The sequence below is a fragment of the Camelus ferus genome, chromosome 13 (assembly GCF_009834535.1).
Source record: "Camelus ferus isolate YT-003-E chromosome 13, BCGSAC_Cfer_1.0, whole genome shotgun sequence".
NCBI lineage: Eukaryota > Metazoa > Chordata > Mammalia > Artiodactyla > Camelidae > Camelus > Camelus ferus.
In genome coordinates this window covers 49,842,655-49,868,478 of record NC_045708.1, presented here as the reverse complement: position 1 = coordinate 49,868,478, position 25,824 = coordinate 49,842,655, and the positions used below count along the sequence as shown (strand labels likewise).

The 25,824-nt window shown below is 34.2% G+C and overlaps 1 protein-coding gene across 7 annotated transcripts in view; it reads right to left on the bottom strand.

Moving 5' to 3' along the window:
* Window positions 1–250: 250 nt before the first annotated feature.
* The window catches only part of MIER1 (MIER1 transcriptional regulator), a 56,609-nt gene continuing 31,035 nt past the window's right edge, over window positions 251–25,824 (bottom strand). For all 7 annotated transcript variants that reach the window (XM_032494537.1, XM_032494530.1, XM_032494531.1 and 4 more), the window contains 7 exons: window positions 22,641–22,713; window positions 16,247–16,398; window positions 14,945–15,026; window positions 13,682–13,776; window positions 10,574–10,701; window positions 6,074–6,213; window positions 251–3,270 (listed from right to left, as the gene is read on the bottom strand). In XM_032494537.1, the coding sequence (XP_032350428.1) occupies window positions 2,942–3,270; window positions 6,074–6,213; window positions 10,574–10,701; window positions 13,682–13,776; window positions 14,945–15,026; window positions 16,247–16,398; window positions 22,641–22,713 (999 nt within the window). In that variant the 3' untranslated portion in view covers window positions 251–2,941. The remainder of the gene's footprint in view (window positions 3,271–6,073; window positions 6,214–10,573; window positions 10,702–13,681; window positions 13,777–14,944; window positions 15,027–16,246; window positions 16,399–22,640; window positions 22,714–25,824) is intronic.

Genomic DNA, 25,824 nt, shown 5'->3' with positions numbered 1-25,824 from the left:
TTATCTGGTTCAGAGGAAGAGAAATACGTGAATAAGAGGGCCACAGACCAAAGGATGTCTCTGGAGGAAAAAAAAAGACAAAAATACATCATTTATAATGAGGTAAAAGGGATCAAGAGCCACTGAAATGCTACTTTATGCAAACTGTCTAGGAGCAGAACGAACAGAGATTGTATATATTTGCACTGTATACAAATTTAAAATCTATAATTAAAACCTACTCAATCTAATAAAAATCATTCACACAGCATTATGTAGGCAAATATGTTTAAAAAAATATTTTAATAAGCATATTCAGAATGGCAGACAGGGAGAGGGGAAGGGAATTATTTTACAGTGCAAAATTACTATGCATAAATTTTAAAACACCTAATTCATAATTTTAAATGCCTATTTAAATATTACTTCAAATACATTTTAAAGCTCAACAAATCTGTGTTGAACGAAGTTGCAGATTTTGAACTCTATTTGAAAACACATCATAAAACAGAATACCATTCCAAATGAAGACAGTGCTTTGCTGGGGTAGGTATGGGGTAAGTGAGACTAACTATTAACAAAGGCTTCTTTTCCCAATGCAATTTGTCAAGAGTTCAGGAGTTATGAAATGTACTACATCTTAAGCAAATTAAAATTCATGATACTACTAATTACTAAAAATTTTATAGTGCAATGTCTTATCAAGTGATAGTGGCTGCATTATGAAGAACAAAAGTACTTGTGAAATACCTGTATAAACATAAAATACAATTAAATATTTCTTTATGAAAAGCTGAGCATTATTATAATAGTGGAATGTTTTTCATTAGGCATATTTTAAAAAAGAAAAAAGAGAAGCACAATTTCCTAACATGTGTACAACATGTGCCGTATCTGCAAACATGCCTGAGAAGTTATTTAAAATGTTCCTGTAATATTAGTTTGCAAGAACTTCACAAACCTTTTGCAAACAAAATGCATCTTTTAAAAAAGGTGAAAATGGCATCTCTAATAGTACAACGACTTAAAAGTACAGCATCGCTATGCGTCTGAAACATTCTATAGACCATCTTTGACAAAGAGCTAGGATACTTTGGATTCATACAATCAAATCTGATTTAGAAAATGGATTGTGACCATCTGCTAAAGCTGCCATTCTGGATAAATTAACGTTCTAGGTAAAACAAAAACAAAAAATTCACGCTTCTCAACACTTCCACCCAAAACTGACTTACTTGGAGATGTATGTAACAACAGTGAATCTACATCATATGAAGTCAAGTGTTACAAAGTGGCTTTTAACACTGTTTGGGGGGAAAAGTTGTTCATGTTGGTGGAGGGAAGCAGTCTGAGCAAATGTTAACAGTAATACCTCATGGGGGTAAGGCCTAAACCGTAATTCCCCAGTGCAAACCTCTACTCAACTGCATTAGATAGCTGAGCCATTAAAAACAAGACCACAGAAGATTTATTTTAAAAAGGCATTGGCTCTTTGATGGCTGAAAATGAATCGGTAGAAGCATCTGGGGTATGCCTGTGTGATAAAACAAGAATAGTTAATCATCTTATAAAAGTTTGGATATAGGTCAGTCTATCAGCTGTATAAAACTACACTTTTTAAGAAGAATTTTGCACTAAAAATAAAACGGCACTCTTGCAAGGCTATGCAAATGGATGATCCTATTTGTAATCACACAAGGCAATAGTTACTGCATATCTTTATTTTCATTTTGGAAATACGCTACTAAATCTGAAAAACTGGATTGTACCTGGAGAAGTCTAACTTTATCACTTTTTCCTCATAAAATCAGTATGGTTGCCTGCCAACTCCTTGTGTGTGTGCCAATATCTAAGTATGTCTTGACCTTTTCCCCTGTTTATTTAATGCAAAAATGGGAAATTTTATAATGCGTATAAAAATAACTGAACAGGATTCTGGTCAGCATGATACATTTAAGCACTTAAGCCAACAGTAAACTTCTGTCTTGCTTCAAAAATAATTCTGAAAATTATAGCAAATGCAAAACAAACTATGCGATCTAAGTATCATGCTTAATTTCAGAATTCTCAAACTATTTGTCCTTAAGTAGAAACTTGAAAAAACAAATGTCCACAATCTTTCATGAATGCTTTTACCACCTGGATAAGAAACATGACTTAGTTATTACTACACAAACACTTAAAAATTCATTAGAAAAACCTTAGCAAAATAAAATGAAAGCTGACAGACTCAGAAGTATCAATTCCTCTCATAAAAGTTTACCAACTGTACAAGTTAAGAAAATTATACAAGCTTTTGTATTAAGAAAGGACAGCTCAGTCAAGACATATGTACTGTAAAAATCTTTCAAAGGCTACAAAGAATCTGGAAAAATACAGAATGTATTTCTTAAGCCCAGATAAGAATATGGAAAGACATCATTGATGTCAACAATTTTACATATACAAACCTGACTTGGTTTATTTTTAAATTTCTATATATAAAAAAATCATGCTAGCATAACTTTCAGGATTCATAAGGGTTCCCTTAATGATACTCAATTTGTATGGAGAGAAAAATGTCTGTTACAAAAGACATTTCAACAAACTCAGAAAAATTGGCGTTAATCAGAAATTTGAACTTGGTTTTTTCTCCTCTACCATCAAACTAAGAAAAAAGTACCTTGTAGTGAAATTTTAGGATTAATACATCAAATGAGAAGGTACAGATACATCTTTAGTTCATTCAAATTTACTAAACTATTTGTTATATCCTCAAAAGGGCCTTTACAATTTTAAAGTAAAAAGTCTGCGAAAGGCAGAATTATAAAATCTTACGTACTACTGAAGTCAGGACTCAATTCAAATTTTCAAATTCTAACCAACTGCTTCAAGGAAATCAACTTTTTAAGGTAACCCATCAACCCTGAAAATTTTAGTCACACCAGAATGTACTCCAAAGAAAGTAAAATAAGCCTAAAATTTAGTCATCTGTGTTTTCAAGCTCTTCAAATTTTCCATGTAAGAGTGTGTCTTGAAAAAATTCAGAAGAACCTGGACTTTCTTTTCCATTGCTGTTGACCCTTCGCCTTTTGGCAGGTCTCTCACTTTTTTCATCAAAATCGTTTTCATTTCTTGCAGTCATATGGGCAAGTTTTGGGTCAGTGGTAAGGTTATCTGTTTCATAACCATTAGTATCCATATCTGTGTGAAGTGGTTTCTTATTTCCACCTGTTGGTCCGTTAACGTGTAACCCTTCAACTTTCACTTCTTCTTTGTTTACTATTTCACCTGGTCCGTTAGATGACACTCCTAAGTTGGAAGAAACATGAATGAAACTGCTGATATTAAAAAGCTAAATTTGTAAAACATAGTATTATAAAACTGCTATTGTAAAGGAGCTTTTTATCAAAGAAGTGAAGTATCAGATCTGTGGATACATATGGTTTGAATTCTGGCTCGCTTTATTTAGCTGTGTGACCTTACGCGTATTATTTACACTCTCTGCTACCTCGGGTTCATCATATACACAGTAAGGATAACAATGAATTTATCCTACAAGGTTGCTGTGAAGATTAAGTAAGTTAATAAATGTAAAGAATTAAGAACAGAACTGGGCATATATTAACAGCATGCTGGTATTGTGCGGCAACAAATCAGCAGCAGATCCAGCAGTCTAAGTAAGCGGAGTGCAAGCAAAGACAGGCACAAATCATTCAGTTTTCGTAAGGGGGCTATAACTTTCTAAAATCATGTAAAAAAGACTTGTATTCTTTCTTTAAAAGCTTGTGTTTTCTACTGCCATATAAAAGCAAGATGATACGACTTTTTCATTCGTCAAGTACATCTATAGGTACTGTGCTTTAAGGGTAAAGATCATACACTAAATTTAACTAAACAGATTTAAATCTGTCAAAATGTTAAAAAATTAATGCCTGCACTGTCCAAGCATACATGTGAAAATGCTAGAAGTGAACACAAATTCCTCCATAACAGGTGAGAAAAGAAAGAGCATAATTACTCTAATAAAAATAGTAAAAGGTCATGTTAGAGTTGACTGAAAAGTGCAGGAGAAATTTCAGGAATACTTCAAATAAAATACAGAATGTGCCAGTGGAGATAACGAAAATTTAATTATCTGAGAAATATTCACTATAAAGAATGAGCCTCAAATACACATTTTAGTCAAAGAAAATACTCTCTTTTCCCAACTCAAAAGTACACTTAAATCATGAATGCTTAGGAGATTATGTATCATATGATACTGAAGGAACAATTATGTTGTAGTAATAAGCACAAAAGAGCTAGATGACACTGTCATTAGGTCAAAAATAACTAACATTTCAAGACACTAATTAAAGCCTCTTACAAAAGAAAGACAACTGGGTTGGAAAGTTCCTTCCTTTCTTTGAAAAACCTGGATATCTTAATTGTTCCTGATGTAACTGGCTTCTAGGCTACTGAGTAACTTATAAGTAACTTATGAACATACTCTTCCTAAGGTAACTGCATGTTCTCATCAAATGGTTAAAAAACAATAAAAAACAGGGAAAAAAGAGGGAAACAATTTATTTTGTGTTATTAGTAAATAGAAAAAGACAGAAGTACAGCAGTCCCCAGCAAAGGCAAGGAACTGATTCCAGGAACCCTGTGGACACGGGAATCTATAGAATATACTCAAGTCCCCTTATACAAAGTGGCATGGTATCTGCATATAACCCACGTACTTTAAACCACCTCTAGATTACTTGTAATACCTAATACAATGTAAATAGCTGCCAGCATGGTGCAAATTTAAGATTTGCTTTTTGGAACATTCTGGAACTTTTTCTCAAATCTTTTTTGGTACGTGGTTGGCTGACTGCAGATGCAGAACTGCAGAGACGGAGTGCTAACTGTGGTACTGACCACTGTCCTCCCCAAACTTCCACCCATCCCCTCCAGTCCCAAGGTCAGAGTCTCAGCTTCTTATTCAACTTTAGCATGGATGTGACTGGCACTAGGAATCAGTCAACGAAACTTTTAAAATCAGGAAATGGCTAGCAGGCCCTAATTTTTGTGTTTTTTTTTTTGGCTTGGTCTTAGAAGGGAAATAGTAAGGGAATGACATTAAATAAACAAAGTATATATTCACTGCAGTGTATTAAATGCCAGTGTGAGAATAAAGGTCAGAACAAAGGTCAAAGCTTTCCTAGTGTTCCTTGTCTACTTTCTGTCAGGGAGAGGTTAGCTCTCCACTGGCCTTCCCCTAAGGCTATTACATCAGAATGCAGGTGGGCAGGGTTTATCTCTAATTCACCAGTTTCCCCCTAAAAAGGACTGGAGGGGGCTTATTACTTTCCACTTAGCAATGCTCTTAAGACTATTTTGACTGAATTAGAAATTAAGATAATTCTCTAAGTTTTACTGACCAGCTTTAGTGATCCTTGGTACACTGTATATTTTAAAAAGAACATTATCTGAATCCCAAACGTATCAGTATGCTTTTTGCTTCTCTTTTGCTTCTTTTTCATGGATGTAAAAATAGAATGCTTCTGTACGATATTAATGCACAGGCTGACACCCACTTTATCTTTTCTCATCTGTCAAGGTTATGATGATATCAAGGAGGAAAGTATTTTTTAAAAAGTGCCCTTATTATCTGTTTCTTTTCATTTATATGCTTAAAGCACTTTCTTGATAAAATGTTGTAAGCTCTCAAACTATTTCATAAATATCTGTATTTCTGATGTGAGACAGCTAGAGTTTCGGTCTGAGTTAACAAGAATACGTCTATTTATAGACATTCCAAACAGGTAAGAAAATCGACGCTATTTTCTTAATTTCTTAAAAGAAATGGTCACTGTTGATAGTACACTTTATTAAATTACTTTTTAATGCTGTCAGTGGGAATCCTTTCCAATTAATCTGTACAGATTGTGTGTGTGTTGGTATATACCTCTGTATCTACATGTATATCTATATGGTGATAGTATGTATGTTTCATGTGGCATTTACAATTATGACTTTAACTTCTGCTTTGGAAGTTTAATGAAAACCAAAACTGAATTTCCCAGGCCACTGAAGGAAAAAGTGCCCGTCGTGAAGAAACAGAAGTGCTTCTCCGCTTGCTTACCATTCTGATTGCTGTTGCTCACGGTGCCGTCTTCCTTCTCCGACTGGCTGTTACTGCTGTTTGAGGCGGTTGGGGGAGGGGACGGCGCTCGGCTGGAAGCGGCACTTTCACTTTCATCTAGAAGCCGGTCCATGTAATCCCTTAAAATTGAGTAAAATAAAACATTTTCTTGTATTAAAAACAGCTGAAAATTAAAACTGACTGAGGTTAAATTTAGAAGGCTTTATTGGCAAATGTATCAATTTTCACTGACATTCATTCCAGTACCTCATCTATCACACGAGGATCTGAACATTTAAATGGAAAGCTCCTTTTGGAGGAAAAATGTGTTAAGGGCTTTACACCGGCAAATTCTAGGGACCTACAGGAAATTAAAACTGTTGTAAACTGTGGGCAAATGATCAGAGTAGCCTAACTAAAATAAGAGACTCTGTAAATGAAGAGATAGGGACGATGTCAATCAGAAGGAGCACGAAAGAATTTCTGACCAGATACAGACAGGAAGTGTAAAGTTCCTAAAGACCATCTGACAGCTGTGGCAGTACCTGAAGGACAAATTAGGACCTAACAGTGAATCGCCTTCCTGAACCTCCTTGGTTACCTTCTGTGTTACCTTTCCTCTAGACCTGAGCTGTAACGAGCTCACTAAGTTCCCGGGCTTACCTGCCCGTGTATCGTTAGAGGTGAGCTCTCTTCCTCCCTGAGTCGTTCCTGAACTGCATGGCACAGGAAGACACTGGTGTTAAGTGACACTGGATTAAGGTTTGAAGACCTGGGCTAAATACCTACCTTTTTGAGATTTAGTGTCTTTACCTATAAAATGCATGTAATCATACATGACCCATCTACCACACAGGGCTGCTGTATAAGGTATGTGTAGCGAAGTGCTTCATAAACTAAGAAGTGCTATTAAGTCACTAGAATAAAGTTCAGCCAACTATGGCCTGTGGGCTGGCCGCCTGTTCTGGGGGATACTGTTTTACTGGAACACAGCCACATCTGTTCATTACATAGTGTCTGACTGCTTTTGCACAACAACAGCAAAGCTGAGTAGTTGCAAGAGAACTTAAGGGCAGCAAAGCCTAAAATGTTTACTCTCTAGCAGTTTACAGAAAATGTCTGCTGTCACCTTGCTGGAATAATTCCCTGAAGGCAGGGATTTTAGTCTGCTTTGTTTCTCATTGCAGCACTGGTGCCTAAATTGTGCATGGTGCAGAGCAGAAGCATGAGGAAAACTTAAATACATTATATACTTTAAAATTCCCTCAGAATAAGTATAATAGAACTATTTTTAGAATTTTCTGAGCAGGGTAAGAATGTGGATAAGAAGGAAACCATGGAAAGGCTTGGGACTTTTCTGAAAGTCTGTTGTCACAGTCTACCACAGGCTATTATCTGTAGTTTAAGTCTTGGAACTTAATCTGGTCACAATGTAGTTTATATACAGAGAAGTATATTATAAATGTGTAGTTTGTAATATATGGAAGTGGAATCTGTCTTAAGAAGCTTCCAACAATCTGAGGTACAAAACTAACACATATCAAAGAAATGTATACAACCACAAGCTAATCAACTTAACATTAATGAGGAGCCTTATTTTCCTCATCTGTAAGTGGAATTAAATTTCATGGTCTTTTAAGACCTCTTCAGACTTGTATCATTCATCATTACAGAACAATTATGTAACAAATCTGAAGCACAAAGAAACAGAATGAGCATGATGAATGCAATGCCAAGGGACTTCAGAGGCTTAGAAAAAGATGATGCATCAGAAAAAATTGCTGGAAATAAACCTGGCATAGTGAGAATGGATAATGGAGGATGTTACAAGCCACTCAAAGAAAGTTAGAACTGACCAGATACCAAAAATATTTTAAATTTCTGAATATAACAATTGTACAGTAAAAGAATTATTACTATTACTTCTAAAAGTTAATGGCACCCAGAATGCTTAGGGAAGGAGGGGAGTCAGGAGACCACCAGGAGGCTGGAGTAGCACTGACTTTCAGTTTATGCTGAGTTAATTTTTACTTTAAAAAAAATTATTTGCAAGGCTGTTACAGTGAAATCTCCAATTCGCATATGGATGCCAATTCTTCCAGGTAGTGAATAGAGAGAATCCATAGTAGGATCTTTCAAAGGCCGTTTACAGGCAGTAAAGTGGCAAATGTGCTTCATTCTGGTGAGCAAATGGAAGGTAACAATGTAACAGAAAAATAAACAATTAACGTTCAGGATAAATCTGCTCCTAACTATGGATTTTAACTAAAGAGGAAGATTTAAAAAATTCATTCAAATTTTTGTCTAAAGGCATTAACTTAATGTTTTGTGCAGTCACATAAAGTGCAACTATTAACAAGAAGAGAAGGTCCTGGAAGCAAACTAGAATAATACCTCCATGTCTACAGAAAAACCACAACTTCTCACCATCTGGAAATAATACACAGTCTGGTCATAGCTTCTGTGGGGATATATAACACAGGGAAAAAGGATGAGTAGGAGTAAAAACAAAAATTATAGTTCAGTTAAAAAAAAGAAAACTTTATAAAAGACCTGAAGGGGATATAACGGAAGCCTACAAAACATAATATTCTTGCCCAGAGGGAAAAACATTTGTTCACTTCATACCATAACACGAGGGGATATACTGTTAAATCTTAAAGCCTGAGGAAACAGAAAATATGGAATGACTTTTAACTGTGTCTACTATACCTACAAAATACTTAAACCTTTAAGAATCAAGGTTACAGATAAAGTTTCCTCAACAAGTTTTCAGAAACTACGGAGAGATCATGAGAAAAACTGAAACATTTGGCGGCACATCCCTACCTAACCTGTTGAGCTTGACATCACAGAGGACCAACTAAGCCAGCCCACAACACTTCCCTTGGTGATGCTTTCTGAAAGAGAAAAGTGGATGAACCATGGGTCTGACCCAGCATGGCAATTCTTATGTTCTTACTGCTGATGATGACAGACTGCCTGTAGTTCATGTGTGAACACTGTTTCTGAAATGGGTGAAAAAATGAAAGATGTTACTATTGCCTTCCCTATAGATCAGCTTGAAAACTATTCTAAGCTTGAAGACTGGATGGCTGCATCTACTTCTACATCACTATGCCTCAATACTACCAATAAATAATCCAGAAAAAAAATTAACTATAAATTGGTAACAGTAAGCAATTAGATAAAATTTGGAATACTGTTATATATAAAATTCTGCTGTAGCTATTATGAACTTTGAATAATGGGGAATGAGGCACAGAGTCTGATGTCTCATGATTTCCAGGGACAATCGTACCCATTTATTCCCTTTTAGATAATTTTGCTTTGGATTTAAGAGTGCTTGATCCTTCAAGGAAGTGACCAGCAGAGACACCTTTAAATGAACATGATCAAGAAACAGTCCAGCCTATGAGTTCAAAAAGCACAAGCAAATATGCATTTAAGCACATCTTTCAAAGGCAGTTATTTGGTCAGGCTTAAGAACTTTACTGGTGCACACTGACCAAATTTGAAGCCACAACTTTGCATTGTTTTTATTCCATAAACATTAGGGAATAATCAAGGATTACTATCCTTGGTAAAGTTAAATTCCACCATAACAATTGATCAGCATATTAAAACAACTCTTGTGAAATGAAGGCTTCGATACCCCATGTACCATGGACTTAAGTAACAAATTACTAGTAGTAGTCAGGACAGTGTTTCACTTCAATGAGGCTAAGAGAATTTGGTGCATGGGACTGGATTAGACACACAAGGTATTTTGCTTAAAAAGTGGATGTAGTAACAACCCACTTACCTTCTATCACTGGGAGTTAGCTAAAGTTGCATTACTAATTATTAAATATTATTCCTGTTAGAGGAAACCAGGAAAAAGGAAGCTATCATGCATATGTTCTTCTCTATAAAAATCTCTAACAACAACAACAACAACAACAAAAATGCAATTTGACCTGACTTATTATATCCCTATGTCTTTTCCTTTTGGTATCATCTATGTCCAAATTTTACTTTGGCTCCAGAATCAAAAATAGGCCGGGCAAGGAAAAATACTAATTTCCCTTCCTCTTTAAAAGGTCTCTGTTAGGCATATGGCCCTGTAAGTTTTTATAAAGATAGTTTCTCTTTCCTATTCTCACTGCTCTCTCAGTGTTATTAGATCAAAACTCTATGTGCTTATACTGAATGGAATAGAATCTAACAAAAACATGGTTTCACAGCTATTCTGATCTATTTCCTCTCAGGAATACTACTGAAAACATACACTCTACCATTTGCTTTGATAAATTTGTTGTCTCAAATAGTATCAACTGTAGTTTACAATGTTTTATAAGACACTGAAAAGTCTAATGCCCTATGAAGATGTAGATAAGTGGATAAACTGAAATTAATGTAAGTTCTTATCCTATTAAAGAATCTAAAAGTTATAATTTTCTCAAGAAAAATTTAGAAAAGCTTAGCAAAAATATGACTCAGTAGAAAAAATAAACTCACGTTACACCAGGATGAAGATTGTATTTCTTTTTTCCAAATCGAGTTTGCTGAGCAAAGAAGTCGTAACGTTCAGATTTTTTCCACATATAATAGAATGCTACACATTCCCCAACTGACCTTGTTCGAACCTGTAAGAAATAAGTACTTGTTTTTAAGAATCATCTCCTCCTTAAAGGAGTTTTTTCATGAAAAATATCTGAAGTCTGAAAACAAATTTAACTGGTCTTTAATATATAATACTTGTTATAAAATACAACACTGTAGCAGCTGTGTTAAAAAACTATTCTTTCTAACCTCCCATTAAGAGAAATAATACATTGGCAACAGGTCTTCAGATATTTAGCATTATGCTTTTAAAGAGGCTATCATCTTCATTTACTATAAAAATAAATACTCTTATTGAAAATGTCCGGAAGTGGCATTAGAATTAAAATTAAGGTTATAAACAGTTTGCAAACACTTTTACTCAGAGAGCACCCAGGGAACTTGCCTTTAAATTCTCAATTAAAGGATTCTCTTACTAATCCCAACATTGATCCAGACTCACTTTCTAGAAAGACTCAAAATACTCCAGTCAGTTAAAAGCTATTATAACAATGCGAATATTCTGTTTACTAAATTACTCCAGTGGCTCACTGTGCTGTACATATCTGGGCAACTGAATGGCTCCCCTTACATAAACACATGGGACTGGCAAATCCCATGCTGACAAGATTCCCCTTTTCGCTACTTCACTAGGAGAGCTGGTAGGGTTGATGCACATAAAATACTGGGAGTTTAAAAGGAAAAAAGGTATCTGAGTGTTTGGGATGCAAGACAATATGCTTTAACTCACAAATGTCTAATCCTGAAGTAGGTAGGTATCCTGCTGGACTGACTAAGGCCAGCTTGATGATGTCCTTATTCTGTTACCTGACATATTTTTCTTTCTTCCTCTCTTCCTGCACTTTACAACTCTGGCCCAAGTTGTGTTAAGATAAAGCTATCAGGGCTTTAAAAACCCCAAACAAAAAACCAATCATCTTCTCAAATTGTTTTTGCCTCCTTTTTAGAATCTTACTTCTAGAAGACACGACCCAAGTCAATTGTATTTTATTCAAAGCAAAAATTGAAGACATTTTTTATGGCATGTAAAAGTTAACAATACTATGAAAAATTCTCAATTAAATAAGTCTGCCTAATACAATCTATGATTAAGGTCCAAACTTCAATTCCAGGTATAAAAACAAAGTCTTAATGTTTTCACTGAACTATTCTCCTTTTTAAATTATTGTTCTCCCTTTGTTCACTGAAACAACTAATGTAGTAAATACAGGTCAGATGACTTCTGTAATATTGAAACATCACCATCCCAAATATTTAAAAAGAAATCAAGGTCTTATTTTCAGTATTATGTTAAAACTACTAACCAAAAAATGTCATAAGTCATCTAGTAAGTCCTTATTCCCTAAAAAAGGATTTTGGGGGCTGGGAGGTTCCTCCTGTTAATTATATTAGCTTATCATCCCAGGGGTTCCCTCCGTAGATAATCCACTGTGGTTTGGTCAACGGTGTTTGAATTCAAGCAGGAATGCTAGAAAACTCTTATCCAAACTGTTGTCCCTTTCAACCATGAGACAGTGCTTTTTTTTTTTTTACAATCAGAAACGCACATGACCAGTCGTTAGCATCATGCACTCCTTTCATTGACTATTCACTGTTGGAAATTATCAGATGATTTGGACACAACATTTCACAACAATGCTAAGACTCAAAATTTCTCTTATTAGTTGTCTGATGTCAAGTACCAAAATGCAATAAGATAATCAAGTGTAACTTAGTTAAAGTACAACAAAATTGAGGAAAATGAACTTAAATGATTTGTAAACAACTATTTAATTTGTGGAACATAAAATAGACACTGTTAAATATGTGTTGAAACAAATCAAGTGAACACCATCCAATCACATCCAGAGGTATAAAGAAGTGAATGTGATGACAGACTATTTAAAGCCTCAGATGCAAGCCTACATCAGCCCAGATACTTTCAACATCATCCTAGGAGGCGGGTGTAGCTCAAGTGGTAGATTGCATGCTTAGCATGCATGAGGTCCTGGGTTCAGTTCCCCAGTACCACCTCAAAAAAATAAACTTGTTAACTTCTCCCACCCCCTGCCAAAATAAAATAATTAAATAATATGATAAATAAATAAAATATTAAAAAAAAAGAAAACAAAAAACACACATCATCCTAGACATCACATATCCTAGACACCATCCTTAAGGCTAAGGAAACATGTAAAGTTAAGCCCCTTGTCATTTATACTCACTAAAAATGTGATATTTATAAGTCTAGAAATTACTTAAATTTCTTACATTTAAACTATGAGATTTTAATTTTGCCTGTTCTGATTTCCCCGAGGAACACATTTTTCTATTCTATATAATTGTGCAGTTACTATTAAAAATCTTACCTGATTTCCATTTAAGAAAATTAAGCCTAAAAATAAATCTGCAAGTAATTATGAAGTTCTTTTGGGTATACACTGACATTGTATGACTGATATCAATATGGAAAGATAAATTATGCTAAATTGTCAAATTTTAATATTATATAACATATAATAAAACTGATTTATTGAGATATTCTAGAAAATTAAATCTCAATTAAAACCAAATTAAGTATTAAGTATCTGATTTTAGACCACTCAGAACTTAAGCAAACATAAAAAAATATTTTAATCGTAAATAATGTCATATTAAAAATGCTTTAAAGTTTCAAAATTATTTTAAAGACCCTCCTAAAAAAATATGTCACAAATTTGTAGAAAATAGCTTTAAAAAATTACTTTGTACACATACATCCGATCTGGAAGTTGATGACATATTTATAAATGTCCAATTCCAATATCATGCACTGAAAACAGTCACTTGGCAAATAACTGCCAGGAAGTCTAGGCATGCTTATTATAATAATTCCATAAATACCAAAACATTAAAATATTCATTATAGAACCTTTAACACTAGAAAATATAATAGAAAATATAACAGAAGAATAGAAGATATAAGATGATGGGTTGTTAACTAAATTTCTTTTTGTAAAAGAGACAATATATACTGTTACTTACTTTATTAGCCTGAATCAAATGAAAGTCCTTTCCATAGGCCTTCAGCCCTTGTTCAAAATTTCTACACTCTTCCTCTGTCCAAACAGATAATTCCTCTGACAAAATGGAGGGGGGTGGGGGAGAAGAGTGGGAACTGTTAAGCAATATTCTCCCAAATGTTGCATATATTAACAAAATTATAAAGATGTAACTTTCTGGTAACAACTAGGTAAATATTTTATTCCTGAATTCTATTACTGATGGCTGCAAAAGATAAAGTGACAAAAACTTATTTAATAACATTTTGGATGATTTGGTCCCTAACTCTCCAACCTCAACTTAGGCCAATTCTACTTTATACTTTATGATCCAACTATACCTGCCACTTTTCAATTCCTTAAAATCATTGTTCTTTCTTACTTCAGACTTTGTGCATGCTGTTCCCTTTGCTTAAAAAATTATTTCCTGCATCCTATCTCACCCTCTTTTCACCTAGCTAATTTATTTACATCCCAGGAAAAGAATCACTTTGTTCTAGAGGCTTTAACACCCTCACCCTATCCCCTAACTAGGTTAAGTCCCACTGCAATAAATGTGAATTGCACACTCTAATTCTCCTTGGAAGAACTCCCATATTTCAGCTTCCTTACCTAGGCTCTAAGCACTACAAGGACAGGGACCTTGTCTATAGTTATGTCCTCACAATTTAGTAAGCCTTCCAATTTTTGTTGAATGAATTGAATGATCTTTCATTTGTTCGTGATTTATAAACAGTATTCTTAGTGAAATGGGTGTGGGAGCCAGTTTAGAGTAAAAACATCAAAAACCTGGATTTTAATTATGGCTTCATTATTTATGAATTATGTTTGCCTCAGCTAAGTTACTTCAGTTCAGAAACCTCGGTTCTCATCAATTTTAAAGTGAGAGTAACATCTGTAACATTACTTAGCTCACAAGATCATTACACCAAGATCAAATAAGAAAATATTTATAAAAATGCCCTGAAATTAAAAGGCATTATGTGTTTTTATTTTTTTAAATTTAAATGGCCTTGTTTTCTCATAAAGGGACAATATTAATCCCATTCCCCATAATGCCTTGTATAATACTTGTGTTATATACAAGTAATTTAACAAGTTATAACAAGTTGTTATCTAGCAAATATTTACCGAATTCAGGAAGATCAGTATTAACTAAATTTAGGATACACCTAGATAAACTGACAAACTTATGTTTTAAATTTCTGTTATATCTTGAAAACAAGAATTTAGTATTTATTCTTACCTCTAGCTGCTTTTACATTAAATCTTAATCTTCTCAATGCTTCTTCTGTATCAAAATTGCACTTAACTAATTCATATAATGCCTAGAAAAATAAAAGGCTTCAATATGTGATTTGGACTACCAACAATTCAAGGCTGCAATTTCATAAGAGAGTAAAGGCTTTTCTAGAATCCAGTGTTTTCATCCTTTCTGGAGGACAAATAATTCTAGTGAATGCAACATAAAGAACACTAAAGAAAAACAAACATAAATTCATTCTTGATAAATGACTGCCCCTATATGTAGAAAACAGGATAAACAAATACTCTACTTTTGGCCATGGTATTCTAGGAAATTAAAATTAAAAAAAAAAAATCATTTTATAATTATCACAAGTCCCTTCTTTTTGGCTTTTTGGGGTTCCTATTCTAAGATAATTTTACAAATGAGTAAAGAGAAATATTGGTAGAAAAGGTAAAAAACTGTATAAAACTACTATTCGGTTCATTGTATGCAATGGTCCACTATGTACGGAGTAATATTATCCCAGGTGCGTTTTCCCAACTTCATGATATCCATAGATTCTCAGGGATATGCAAAGGGAGTTCCAAAAGCATAATAAAAATAAATATACAGGCAAAATACCAAATTTTTGTTTGAGCTGAAATCATACCACTGTGTGTGTTAACACTATATACCTATGCTGATTATACCTCAAACTCCCTGCCATGACATTATATATCTTTCTCCACTTACAATGGAGGGTCTCAAAAAGCCCATCCTAAGTTGAAAATATTGTAAGTTGAAAGTTGAGAATTAATTCACGTACTCCACTGAACATCATGGCTTAGCTAGCCTACTTTAAATGTGCTCAGAACACTTACTTAGCTTACAGTTGGGCAAAATCATCTAACACAATCTATTTTATAATAAAGTGTTGAGTATCTCATGTAATTTACTGAATACTGTACTGAGAGTGAAAAACAGACTAGCTGTATGGGTACAGAACAGTCTCATCAGTGGTTTACCCTCATGATCACATGGCTGACCAGCAGGTGCAGCTTGCTGCCACTGCCCACCGTATCACAAGAGAGATTCAACACTAGCTCATGGAACAATCAAAATTCACAATTTAAAGTATGCTTTCCACTGAGTGCATATTGCTTTCACACCATTGTAAAGGCAAAAGTTTTTAAGCTGAACTATTATTAAGTCAGGGACCATCTGTATAGGAATAACATTAAATGTGATAGCACTTACACTTGTAAATGTATGTGGTTAATTTACTTTGGGAAAATTATAAGTTATTTCTTATTCACATACCTGTTCATTGTCTTTTATGTGAGATCCTTCAGGAATTGCTTCTACACCTTTCTCATCGCCTGTTCTTCTAGATGCATCCTTAAGAAATATAATCACTTTGTCTTCTGGTAAGTACTCAGGGTCCCACAGGAGCTGATCGTCATTTTCATACACTGAATTCATAAAACATGTTAAAAATAATGCCAAAAATGACAGTTTGTGCTAAATGTATCATTGAACAAATAACTCATATTTAGAGCCAAAATGTTGAGAACTGAGAGGTAAAGTATGGTCACACTACTTGCATGACTTCATTTTGGGGCAATATTTATAGCTTCAGTGATTTAAGCAGTCTAAACAGACAGGTACCACTTTGTGCCCTTTTTAGCTTGAGTTTACCAAATTCCAAGCTCTCTTGGTTTGAACAGCACTAGCAACACTTAATACCTATATGACCTTGGGTAAGTTACTTCCCTTCTCTGTCTCATCTGTGAAATGGGGAAAGCAACCGTATTACACACAGTTGTGAGAATTTAAAGCAATTTACACAATCCTGACACATACTAAGTAAGGTTCAATGAATGCTAGGTATAAATTATGATTTTTGAATAGGGATGTCTAAAAGAATGCTAACCAAATGTTAGTGTTGCTTATTTCTTTGTGGTGGGATTTGGGGCAATTTTTCTTACATCTTTGTATTTTCCCCTGATGCTTGAAAATATATTCTAATGAGCATAAATCATTTCCATAAAAACAAAAGTCATTACTTTTTTTAAAAAAAGCATTAGGTTTCATCAGAATTTCCATTATAATAAGATTGAAGCCCAAATTTCATCAAAATTTAAAAAGTGAAAGGAACTAGAGGAGAGCCTTGTGGAATTCTAAATGATAGTAAGATGAAAACGGACAAAATTAAGAAGGAACAGTCACAAGACAGAAGGAATGTCAAGTGTGGCACCACAGCAGCAAGGGGAAGAAGATCTTCCAGAGAGTAACTGCTGTTACGCAAGGAGGATGAAAACTGAAGACGTGCACTGGATTTACTGTTAAGGAGGGGAATGTTTCAAGAACTGTTTCTGTGCAGAGATGGAAGCCAAAGCCATACTGGAGAAAACTGAAGCATAAATGGAAGGTGAGGAAATGAAGTTGAAAATTCTTAAAAAGTTCTCTTGTGAGGGAGGAGATAGAGCAGTAGCCAGAGAGGAAGCACAGGTTGAAGACAGTTTTTGGTTTTGCTTGTTTGTTGGTTATGAAAGATAGAAGACATAGTCACTTGAATGCCAACAGAAAGGAGCCAGCTGGAGAAAGATCCTGAATTTAAGAGAAAAAGTTTACCTGACAGTGTCAAAGTTCCTTGCCTTAAAAGAATTAACAGCTAACAAAGGTACATCTCCAACATACCAGGTACTATGTTAAGTGTTTTCATATAAATGTCCCCACCCAAGCCCCTGCCACCACACACATAGGCTTTAAAATACTCTATCCTTGTTTCCCAAAAGAGTGCAACTCAAAGGACAATCTCTAGAAATTCTTCCTTAGTAAATCTCATTCTTTTCCTAACATGATGGTACATACAATCCCAGTGAAACTATAAACTATAAATACAATAAAACTCCCATGATAAAGTGAATATGGACACACTGCTACTCATTTCTGGTCTCTGCTCAGCCTCTTTTTGCTGAAGGGAGTGGACTACAGTTCTTATATTCTTGAAGTGGGAGTGGGAGATACACAAGGCCTTACAAGGAAATCCTAACTTAGGGAGAAGACGAGAGACACTTCTGGAATCAACCTGGAAGTCCCAAGTAACCACAGGATACAGAGATATTCTTATTTATGCTGAGTAGACAAACATCACCAGATGGCGCCAAATGACAAGCCAAATTCCTAGAATTGTGACTAGGCTAACCCTGGGAATATGATATTTCATTTTATGCAATTACAATATACTAAAAACAATAATGAGGTGAAAACAATTAGCATTTTCAGAGAATATACCACACAGCCTTTACTGGTTCTAGAAATAAACCAAATTACTTTCCAGTTAAAAATAAAATACGACTTTTGACTTATGATCTAAATAAATCAGGCAATGATTGATATTTATTAAATGTCTATTGCAGAATGACTAAATGCCAAGACATTAGAAATTCAGAAGAACTCCACTATTGTGATAAAACACTAAAATGCAGAGGAGAAATAACCTCTGTAAATATGACATGAACCTCCATAAATGACAGCAACAGGAAAAAAATACTCTTAATTATAATTACATAGTCTCATGAACATGCTGGATTTTGAAAGATTACAATCACTGAAATGTAACAGCATCTTCTAAAACTATTTCATTCTTGAATTACTAAGCCTAAAGATTAAAACTTTTAAAAAGCTACCATAATCAACCTTATATTACTGAAAGATATAATTTACAAATGATTACAAATTAGTGAAAGAGTTCAGAAGGTAAAAAGCTCACCCAGTATATTAACACAAATTAACTGGAGAAGTGGGGAAGTGTTTCTCACAGCATTTTAAGTAATCAAATTAAGCTAGTTAGATAAGCAAAATGAGTTCAAAATAATTTAACAAAGGTCATTCTGTGTGTGCTGGAGGTGGGGATGGGGACAACTAATGTAGAAAACTGAGAAATTACCACAAGATTATAAACTTCCACAAGCTGAGAAATTAATTCCCAATGAATATGAATAAATGTCAAAAGACAAATTTATTAACCTCCAGTTTCAGTTAAAAAAAGGACATCATTGCATTTTTAATGCCTAAGTAAAAATTGTATCTAATCAATGTATTATGAGGATGAAAATGCTGACCCATAATCAGAAGGTGTAATAATGAGGTTGACAACAGAAACTTCCACATTCTTAAAAGGTCACACTGTGATTAATAACATGAATTTTAAGTTGTCTAAGTGAGCTTTTCCTATGTGTAGGTTAATTGAACTGCCTTTTCAACAGTATTATTATCAACTAAGGGTAACACATGTGTTCACTTTTCAGTAAGTAACTTAAAAATCAGTCATTCATCAAATGTTCATGAGAAAGAACAATTCACATGGTCCTTTGCTATTCACTGCTTCATAATTCCTCGCCATCATTTACTTACTCTAAAACTTTTGTCACACAAGCAAGAAAATTTGGGAATACTCTGTTTCTCTCTCTTGACTTTTTTTCTGAGTAGCTCATCTAATTCTCAACTATTCTAGTCCGGGGTTCTCAATGTCAGCACTACTGACACCTTAGGCCAGGTGATCCTTGGTTTGGGAAGAGGGATCCCGAGCATTATAAGATGTCTAACAGTGTCTGGATTCTTCAGTGTTATCACAAAGCTGTAGTGTTCACTCAGTTTTTAGTACATAGAGAAATAATAAAACACCCATATAACTGAACAATCATGCTTTTCATCTGGCCAACACTTTTTTGGGAATTAATCTTTTCCACACAGTCTGAGCAGGGCTGACATTGCTCCCTGGAGCCCTAAGAACAGATAAATGAACCACGGCAAACCAGAGTACACACTCATCTCTTGGGTCACAATAATTACCCTGGCTGGGCATGACTCAAGCTGAGTCAATAGAGGCTCTCTCTAGGACTTTTGCTGGAGCAAAGAGGGATGGGCAAGGGTTCATTTTTCCTGGTTCCTGGCTAGGACAGTGAAAAATATAGGTCATGAGCTCCCAGTAGCCATCCGAGCTTGTCTGACAATAAAGGAAAGAGGGAGAGGAGGGACACCTGATATCATTAAAAAAAAAAAAAAAAAAAAACCAAAAAAACAAAAACAACCCTTGAATCCAATTATATTTGAAGCCAGACCAGCCAGAACTTCCCAGTAAAGCAATCAGGTAATTCTCTTTTTGCTAAAACAAACTGAACTCAGTTTTTGTCACTTGCAAGCAAAAGAGCATAAATTAATACTTTCTGAAAATCTGAATAATAAAATCTAACATAATGGGTAAGATTAGTCACCTACTGAATATTAATACCACTTACTGAGCATTTTCTATGTGCCAGACACTATGACGCTAAGCGCTACACATAAAAACATCACATGTAAATTTTTGCAATAGGCTCTATAAATCCTCTTATTGCTATTTTATAGAGGAGGAGAAAAAGAAGTAGTTAAGTAACATGTCCAAAACCAAATGCCTAGACACCATTCCAAGTTTACTGACTCCATGTCGGTTAACACTATTCTGCACCCACTTAATAATTTTAGCCACCAAATGCTTACTAAGTGCCTGTGTGACAAAGACTATCCTAGGATACAAAGATGAATAACCAAATGATTGTAATACAATATGTTGAATATAAATAATAATTAACATAAATTTAAGAGAGGAAGTTTAACAATGTTTCTTCAGGGTACTCAGTAATAAGGGTTTCTTTGTATCAATGAAAAAACTCGAATCCGTCTGTCATATAACTCCTTACAGTGCAGATATCAAAGTATCTTTAGTTTTGTGGCGCTGTTATCAAAATCACCCAAACCAAATGTGCTCACCAAACTGTTGACAAATATCCTGTGAAAGTCTTTCTGTAAGGGAAAAATGTACTAAACAGCACTATCCCTTTGACAGTTTTATTTCTAACAGTGTGGTTTACCTTACAGTTTCACAAGAGTTCGGTTTGTGTGCACAGGGTAACCTAAGTGGAGACAAATTCTGGGTATTATGACAAAAATTTGAATTCCTAGAATTACAAAACTGAGGGAAGGGCCTGAACCAGAGTTGGCTCCTTCAAGGCAGGATCACCCTACTAAATCTCATTTGATTCTCATACATTATAACACTCTTAAATTGTCAAAGTAAGAAAGCTTCATAAATCACAGCTTTTCCTGAAAAAAATTATGTATAATTGCTTTCCAAAATCATGTTCAAATGGAAAACATTAAACCAAAAATTAAAACATTAAAAAAGACTGTGATCCTTTATTCACCGTGATATCTGATAATACAAACATGTTAAAAAGATAAAACATATTAAGAGATAATTAAAACTATCTTTAGGGGTCTCCCCGTGCAGGTTTGAATCCTGCCGACTACGGGCTGTTTTTCTCGGACTGACTGTAACCCTCAGGGAGAAAAGTGAAACTCAAATAAAGATTAAAAACTGGGTTATCTCTAAAACTATCTTTAGCCATAATATTAATTTGCCACATATAAAAAAACACAAGAACCAGTGGGTCATTCATTTTTCCATACAATTATGATGAATTCACAAACATGCGCAGAATTTCAATATACAATAAGGTCACTCCATATTGGTACCTTTAATGTTCCCACATGCTGCAGAAATTAACTTGAAAGTGAACACAAGCTGTTTACGGTATGTTAAAACATTTCTACTGTCACTAAAATTTACTGGCCTTTAAGTGTTCTCTTAACTGCTTCTGATCTGCTGCTTTGCTGTGAAAGCAGATACAAACTTAGACTGTAAGTTTGGATGGAATGCTACATTTTTAGAGGGAATGCTAAAAAAAAAAAAAAACAAGAGACTTTTACAACTCCCAAAGGCTTTGCATATATAAGCTGAGATGTGAAAAAGAAAACTGAAATACAAGAAATGAAGAAAAATTTCTAGTACTGAGTGACGTCAGCATTGCACACTAAACACACACACACACTCTGGAGCTCTCCCAAAATGAATAATCTGAAATAGACTTCAAAAAAAATCCTCAAGTATTCTGTTTTTGGAAGCTTAAGTATTTATTATTTATGACTTACCTTAGGAATTTTAGACAAAATAATGAAAAAAAAATCATGTAAAATTTAAGTTACAAGTTGTTTTCCCAAATTATTTAAAATACACAAATATCAAAGTACTCAATTTTAGTAATAAGAAGTTTCAAAAGCAAATAAACTTTTGGTATCAATTGTTCACTCAAGTTTTTTTTTTTTAAAACCTGTCCAACAGTTTTCACTGACAGAAAAATATCTTTTAAAATATAGGGGGAGGGTACAGCTCAGTGGTAGTGTGTGTTTAGCATGCCTGAGGTCCTAGGTTCACTCTCCGATATCTTCATTAAAAATAATAAGTAAATAAATAAAACTAATTTCCTCTCCCTCTAAAAAAGATAAATAAAAATAAAATATAAATTATAAAGGTTACAAAAGGGCATATTCAGAGTATTTAAAATATGAAAAAAAGTTATAATGTTTAAAGTCATCTAATAATTGAATACCTAAAGAAGCATTCACTTTTCTCTTTATTTGCTAGACTTCTATGCACAGAGGTGGAGAAACAGAGAAAATATTTCTTCTTATAGATAATGGTGTAGAGGTAAATCAATCAATGCAGTAACATAAATCAATGGAGTAACAAACTGTCATGTTCTTATCCCATTATAAAAGCAGTTCATCAATTCAAAAGCATTTCAGCTATGTAAATTTACCAATAACCTACCTTTTTCATTTTCTTTGTATCTACAGATGCCAACTGGAATCTCTGCTTGAAACATGGAGCCCACCATTATCTCCTATTTTAAAAATAAAGTAACATAAAACATTAGTAAGATTTAGTAACAGATTTTATGTCCATTTTCCAGCTATGCCATCTTCTTGGGTTAACTGTTTCTGGTTTCTGTCATGAAATACAGATACAACCAATTAACTACCTCACAGGAGTATTGTGAGGATGAATGAGTTAACAATAGATAGGAGCTAGGGTATGATTGGATGAAAATATTAGTAATAATAATGGGGTGAAATGCAGTATGGACAATGGATACAAAGTTTACTTCAAAATATGGAGCAAAAGAAATAAAAGTGAATTCTTTTAATTAATAAGATAACTCTGAAAAGCAGGAAGTCAAACTAAGGTACTTGCAGAGCACCCCACTTTAAGCTACGATATCCGGATCAGCAGCATCAGGATCACCTGGGAAACCCAGAAATGCAGATGCTAAGGTCTCACCCCAGACCCACTGAACCAGAAATCACGGGGATGGGACTCGGCAATTAGTGTTTTAACAAGCTATCCAGGTAACTCTGACATACACTCAAGACTAAGAACCAGAGCTTTAAAGAAAAGGGTTTACATAAAGCTCAGCAGAGGCCAAATGAATGAAACTCTAAACCAAAGGATAGGTAATTAGTGCCTGACTTTCATTAAAACAATACAAGATGAAATCGTAATTCCCCCCAAACATAATTAAATCTTATTTTAGGGAATCTGGTAATTGACCTATATAGTAAAACACAAATTAAGGGAAACTAACTGTTCAGAAAGACAATCAGAGATCATCACTGATGAGATTTTACAAGACATAGGGACCAAGATTAATTACATGGGCCCTCCTTTGTCTGGTGGTTAAGAATATGGTTACCTCATCTTCAGAATGAAGATTTATGCAGGAAAGGTACAAAATCATGGTCCAGTAAGTTTAAATAACTATTAGGATCTGAAAAGCTCCTTTCCCCTGTTGTTACCTACTGATGTTAGGATCTCATTTTACCCAGTGTAACTTCAAAGATAGGTTCTATGCAATAAATTTACTATTGCACCTATATAGGAAAACCAGTTCAGTTTTCTAAAAATATCCCACATGCATTTTCTCTACTCATATACAGGAATTTTATTTATGTCTTTCACTATTAAAAAAGAATACTGTCACTTCTTGTGCCTCTTTTAACTTTACCCATCCATACCTATCAGAGAATAATAGATAGCCAGGTTATCAACCCTGGCTAGAGTGCTTCTAAAAACATCCATGTTTGGATCTATTCCAGACAAATTAAATTAGAATCTCTGGAGGAAGGCCATGGTAATCAGAATTTAAAAGTTCTCTAAGTGATTCTAACATGAAGCCAGGGTTGGTAACTTCTGGACCAGTATAAAGATAAGACACTTCCTTTTCTTACTGAGTTCAGAAGATGTCTTTTCACCTGCTAATTCGTTCTACAAGGAATGGAAGGGACATAGCATTTAGGAATATTATGTACCAAATATCTTACACAAAATTTTCATTAAATCCTTACTAACTTGGACAAGGCTGAATTTTTTATTCCTATATTGTATGTAAGGAGATGAAACTCAAGAAAATTAATTTCCTCAGGAACACACTATTAGTAAATTCTGGGGCTATAACTTGAACTCAAATTTGGTTTCAAAGTGTTTCCTCTTCCCTAATTTCTGTAAAATTTCAACTTTATTTTATAAGCCTTAGATGAATCTCTGAATCCTGACAATGCTTTACAACAAAACCTTACTAAAATAAAACAATCTCGATTTACTGTGACCTGCTTTATTACATAATTTTCTTGAGGAAGGGACTAGCAATGAAGGCTCCATCTCCCCCATGTTCTCCCACCTCTGAGTTTTTGTTGCTGCATTAAAAAAAAATAAAATTCAAGGCTTAATCAAATACTTTACGGGGCACTCCAGATACAAAAATAATTCATACTGGAGAAAAGATATATAAACTTGAATCTGTGGTAGAAAAAAACAGTTTAGGATGACTCCAAGGTTTCTAGTTTTTCTTCGTCTTAATTTCTGCATTACGTAGGAATCAGAAAAAACCGTATTGAAGAATAATTGCCCAAGTAGGTCATACAAATAGTAAGTAACTTCTGTGATCTTTTTTTCTGTCTTCAGTCTTATCATTCATTCATTACCACTCACACTAATTAACACATAGTGAACTAGGGTGATCTTTCCTTACCATCCTAACCCACACTGATGACTCTTCTAAACATCTTTTTGGAAACTCCTAAATAGACCAATTCTGGCTGAAGCCCAGAATCCTTGGGTAGCACAGTCCAAGTTCATTTGAATACTTCACTCTTCCCAATAGAAACTCTAGAGACTTTTCCTTATTTTAATCCACAAAAGGTTAGCTCTTTTTAAGTCTGTCCCAGGCATCCCAATCCAGACAACTTTAAACAAGCTAAACAAACAAATAAACACAGGGAAGGCTCAAAATTATTGACTAATTAAATTAACAATCACGAAAGTGTAGAAAGGCCACTCAATTTGATGTTTTAGGCTATTCTGCTTTCAAATAAATGACTATGCACTAAATTTAAAATCAGACCCAGGAAAAAGAACAACATAAAAACTAAGTGGAGATTTTAGAGAAAAATCAGAGCATCTATCTCAATAAGGGGATGACATCATTTCTTCCATACTAATAATTTGCTCTAATCAATTCCACACAATATTTCGATACATTTTCCTAATAAGTCAATTACTTTGCAACAGCTTAAAACTTAATTTAACCATACGATTAGTTATACAGTGTTATACAATTTTATATTTAAAGACTACATCAATATATAATCTTCAGATTCATTTTAGAAATTAGGGACAATTATACAGAAGCCCAAATCTGTCTCTCCATACAATATACTTTGAGTTATAAATATCAACATTAATATGGGATGGAGAAACTTGTAATCTAAATTATTAAACAAAATTTACTTAACAAATGCCAACACTTTCACAACTGTTTTCTCAAACATATATAGATAATAATAAATGACGTGATAGTATAGTGCAGCCAACAAGTCTAATTAGTACTAAGTTCAGAAATTTGGATTTCTAATCTTGCTTTGAGTTCCAACTTGCTCAACAAAGTCCAGTTTTTTCT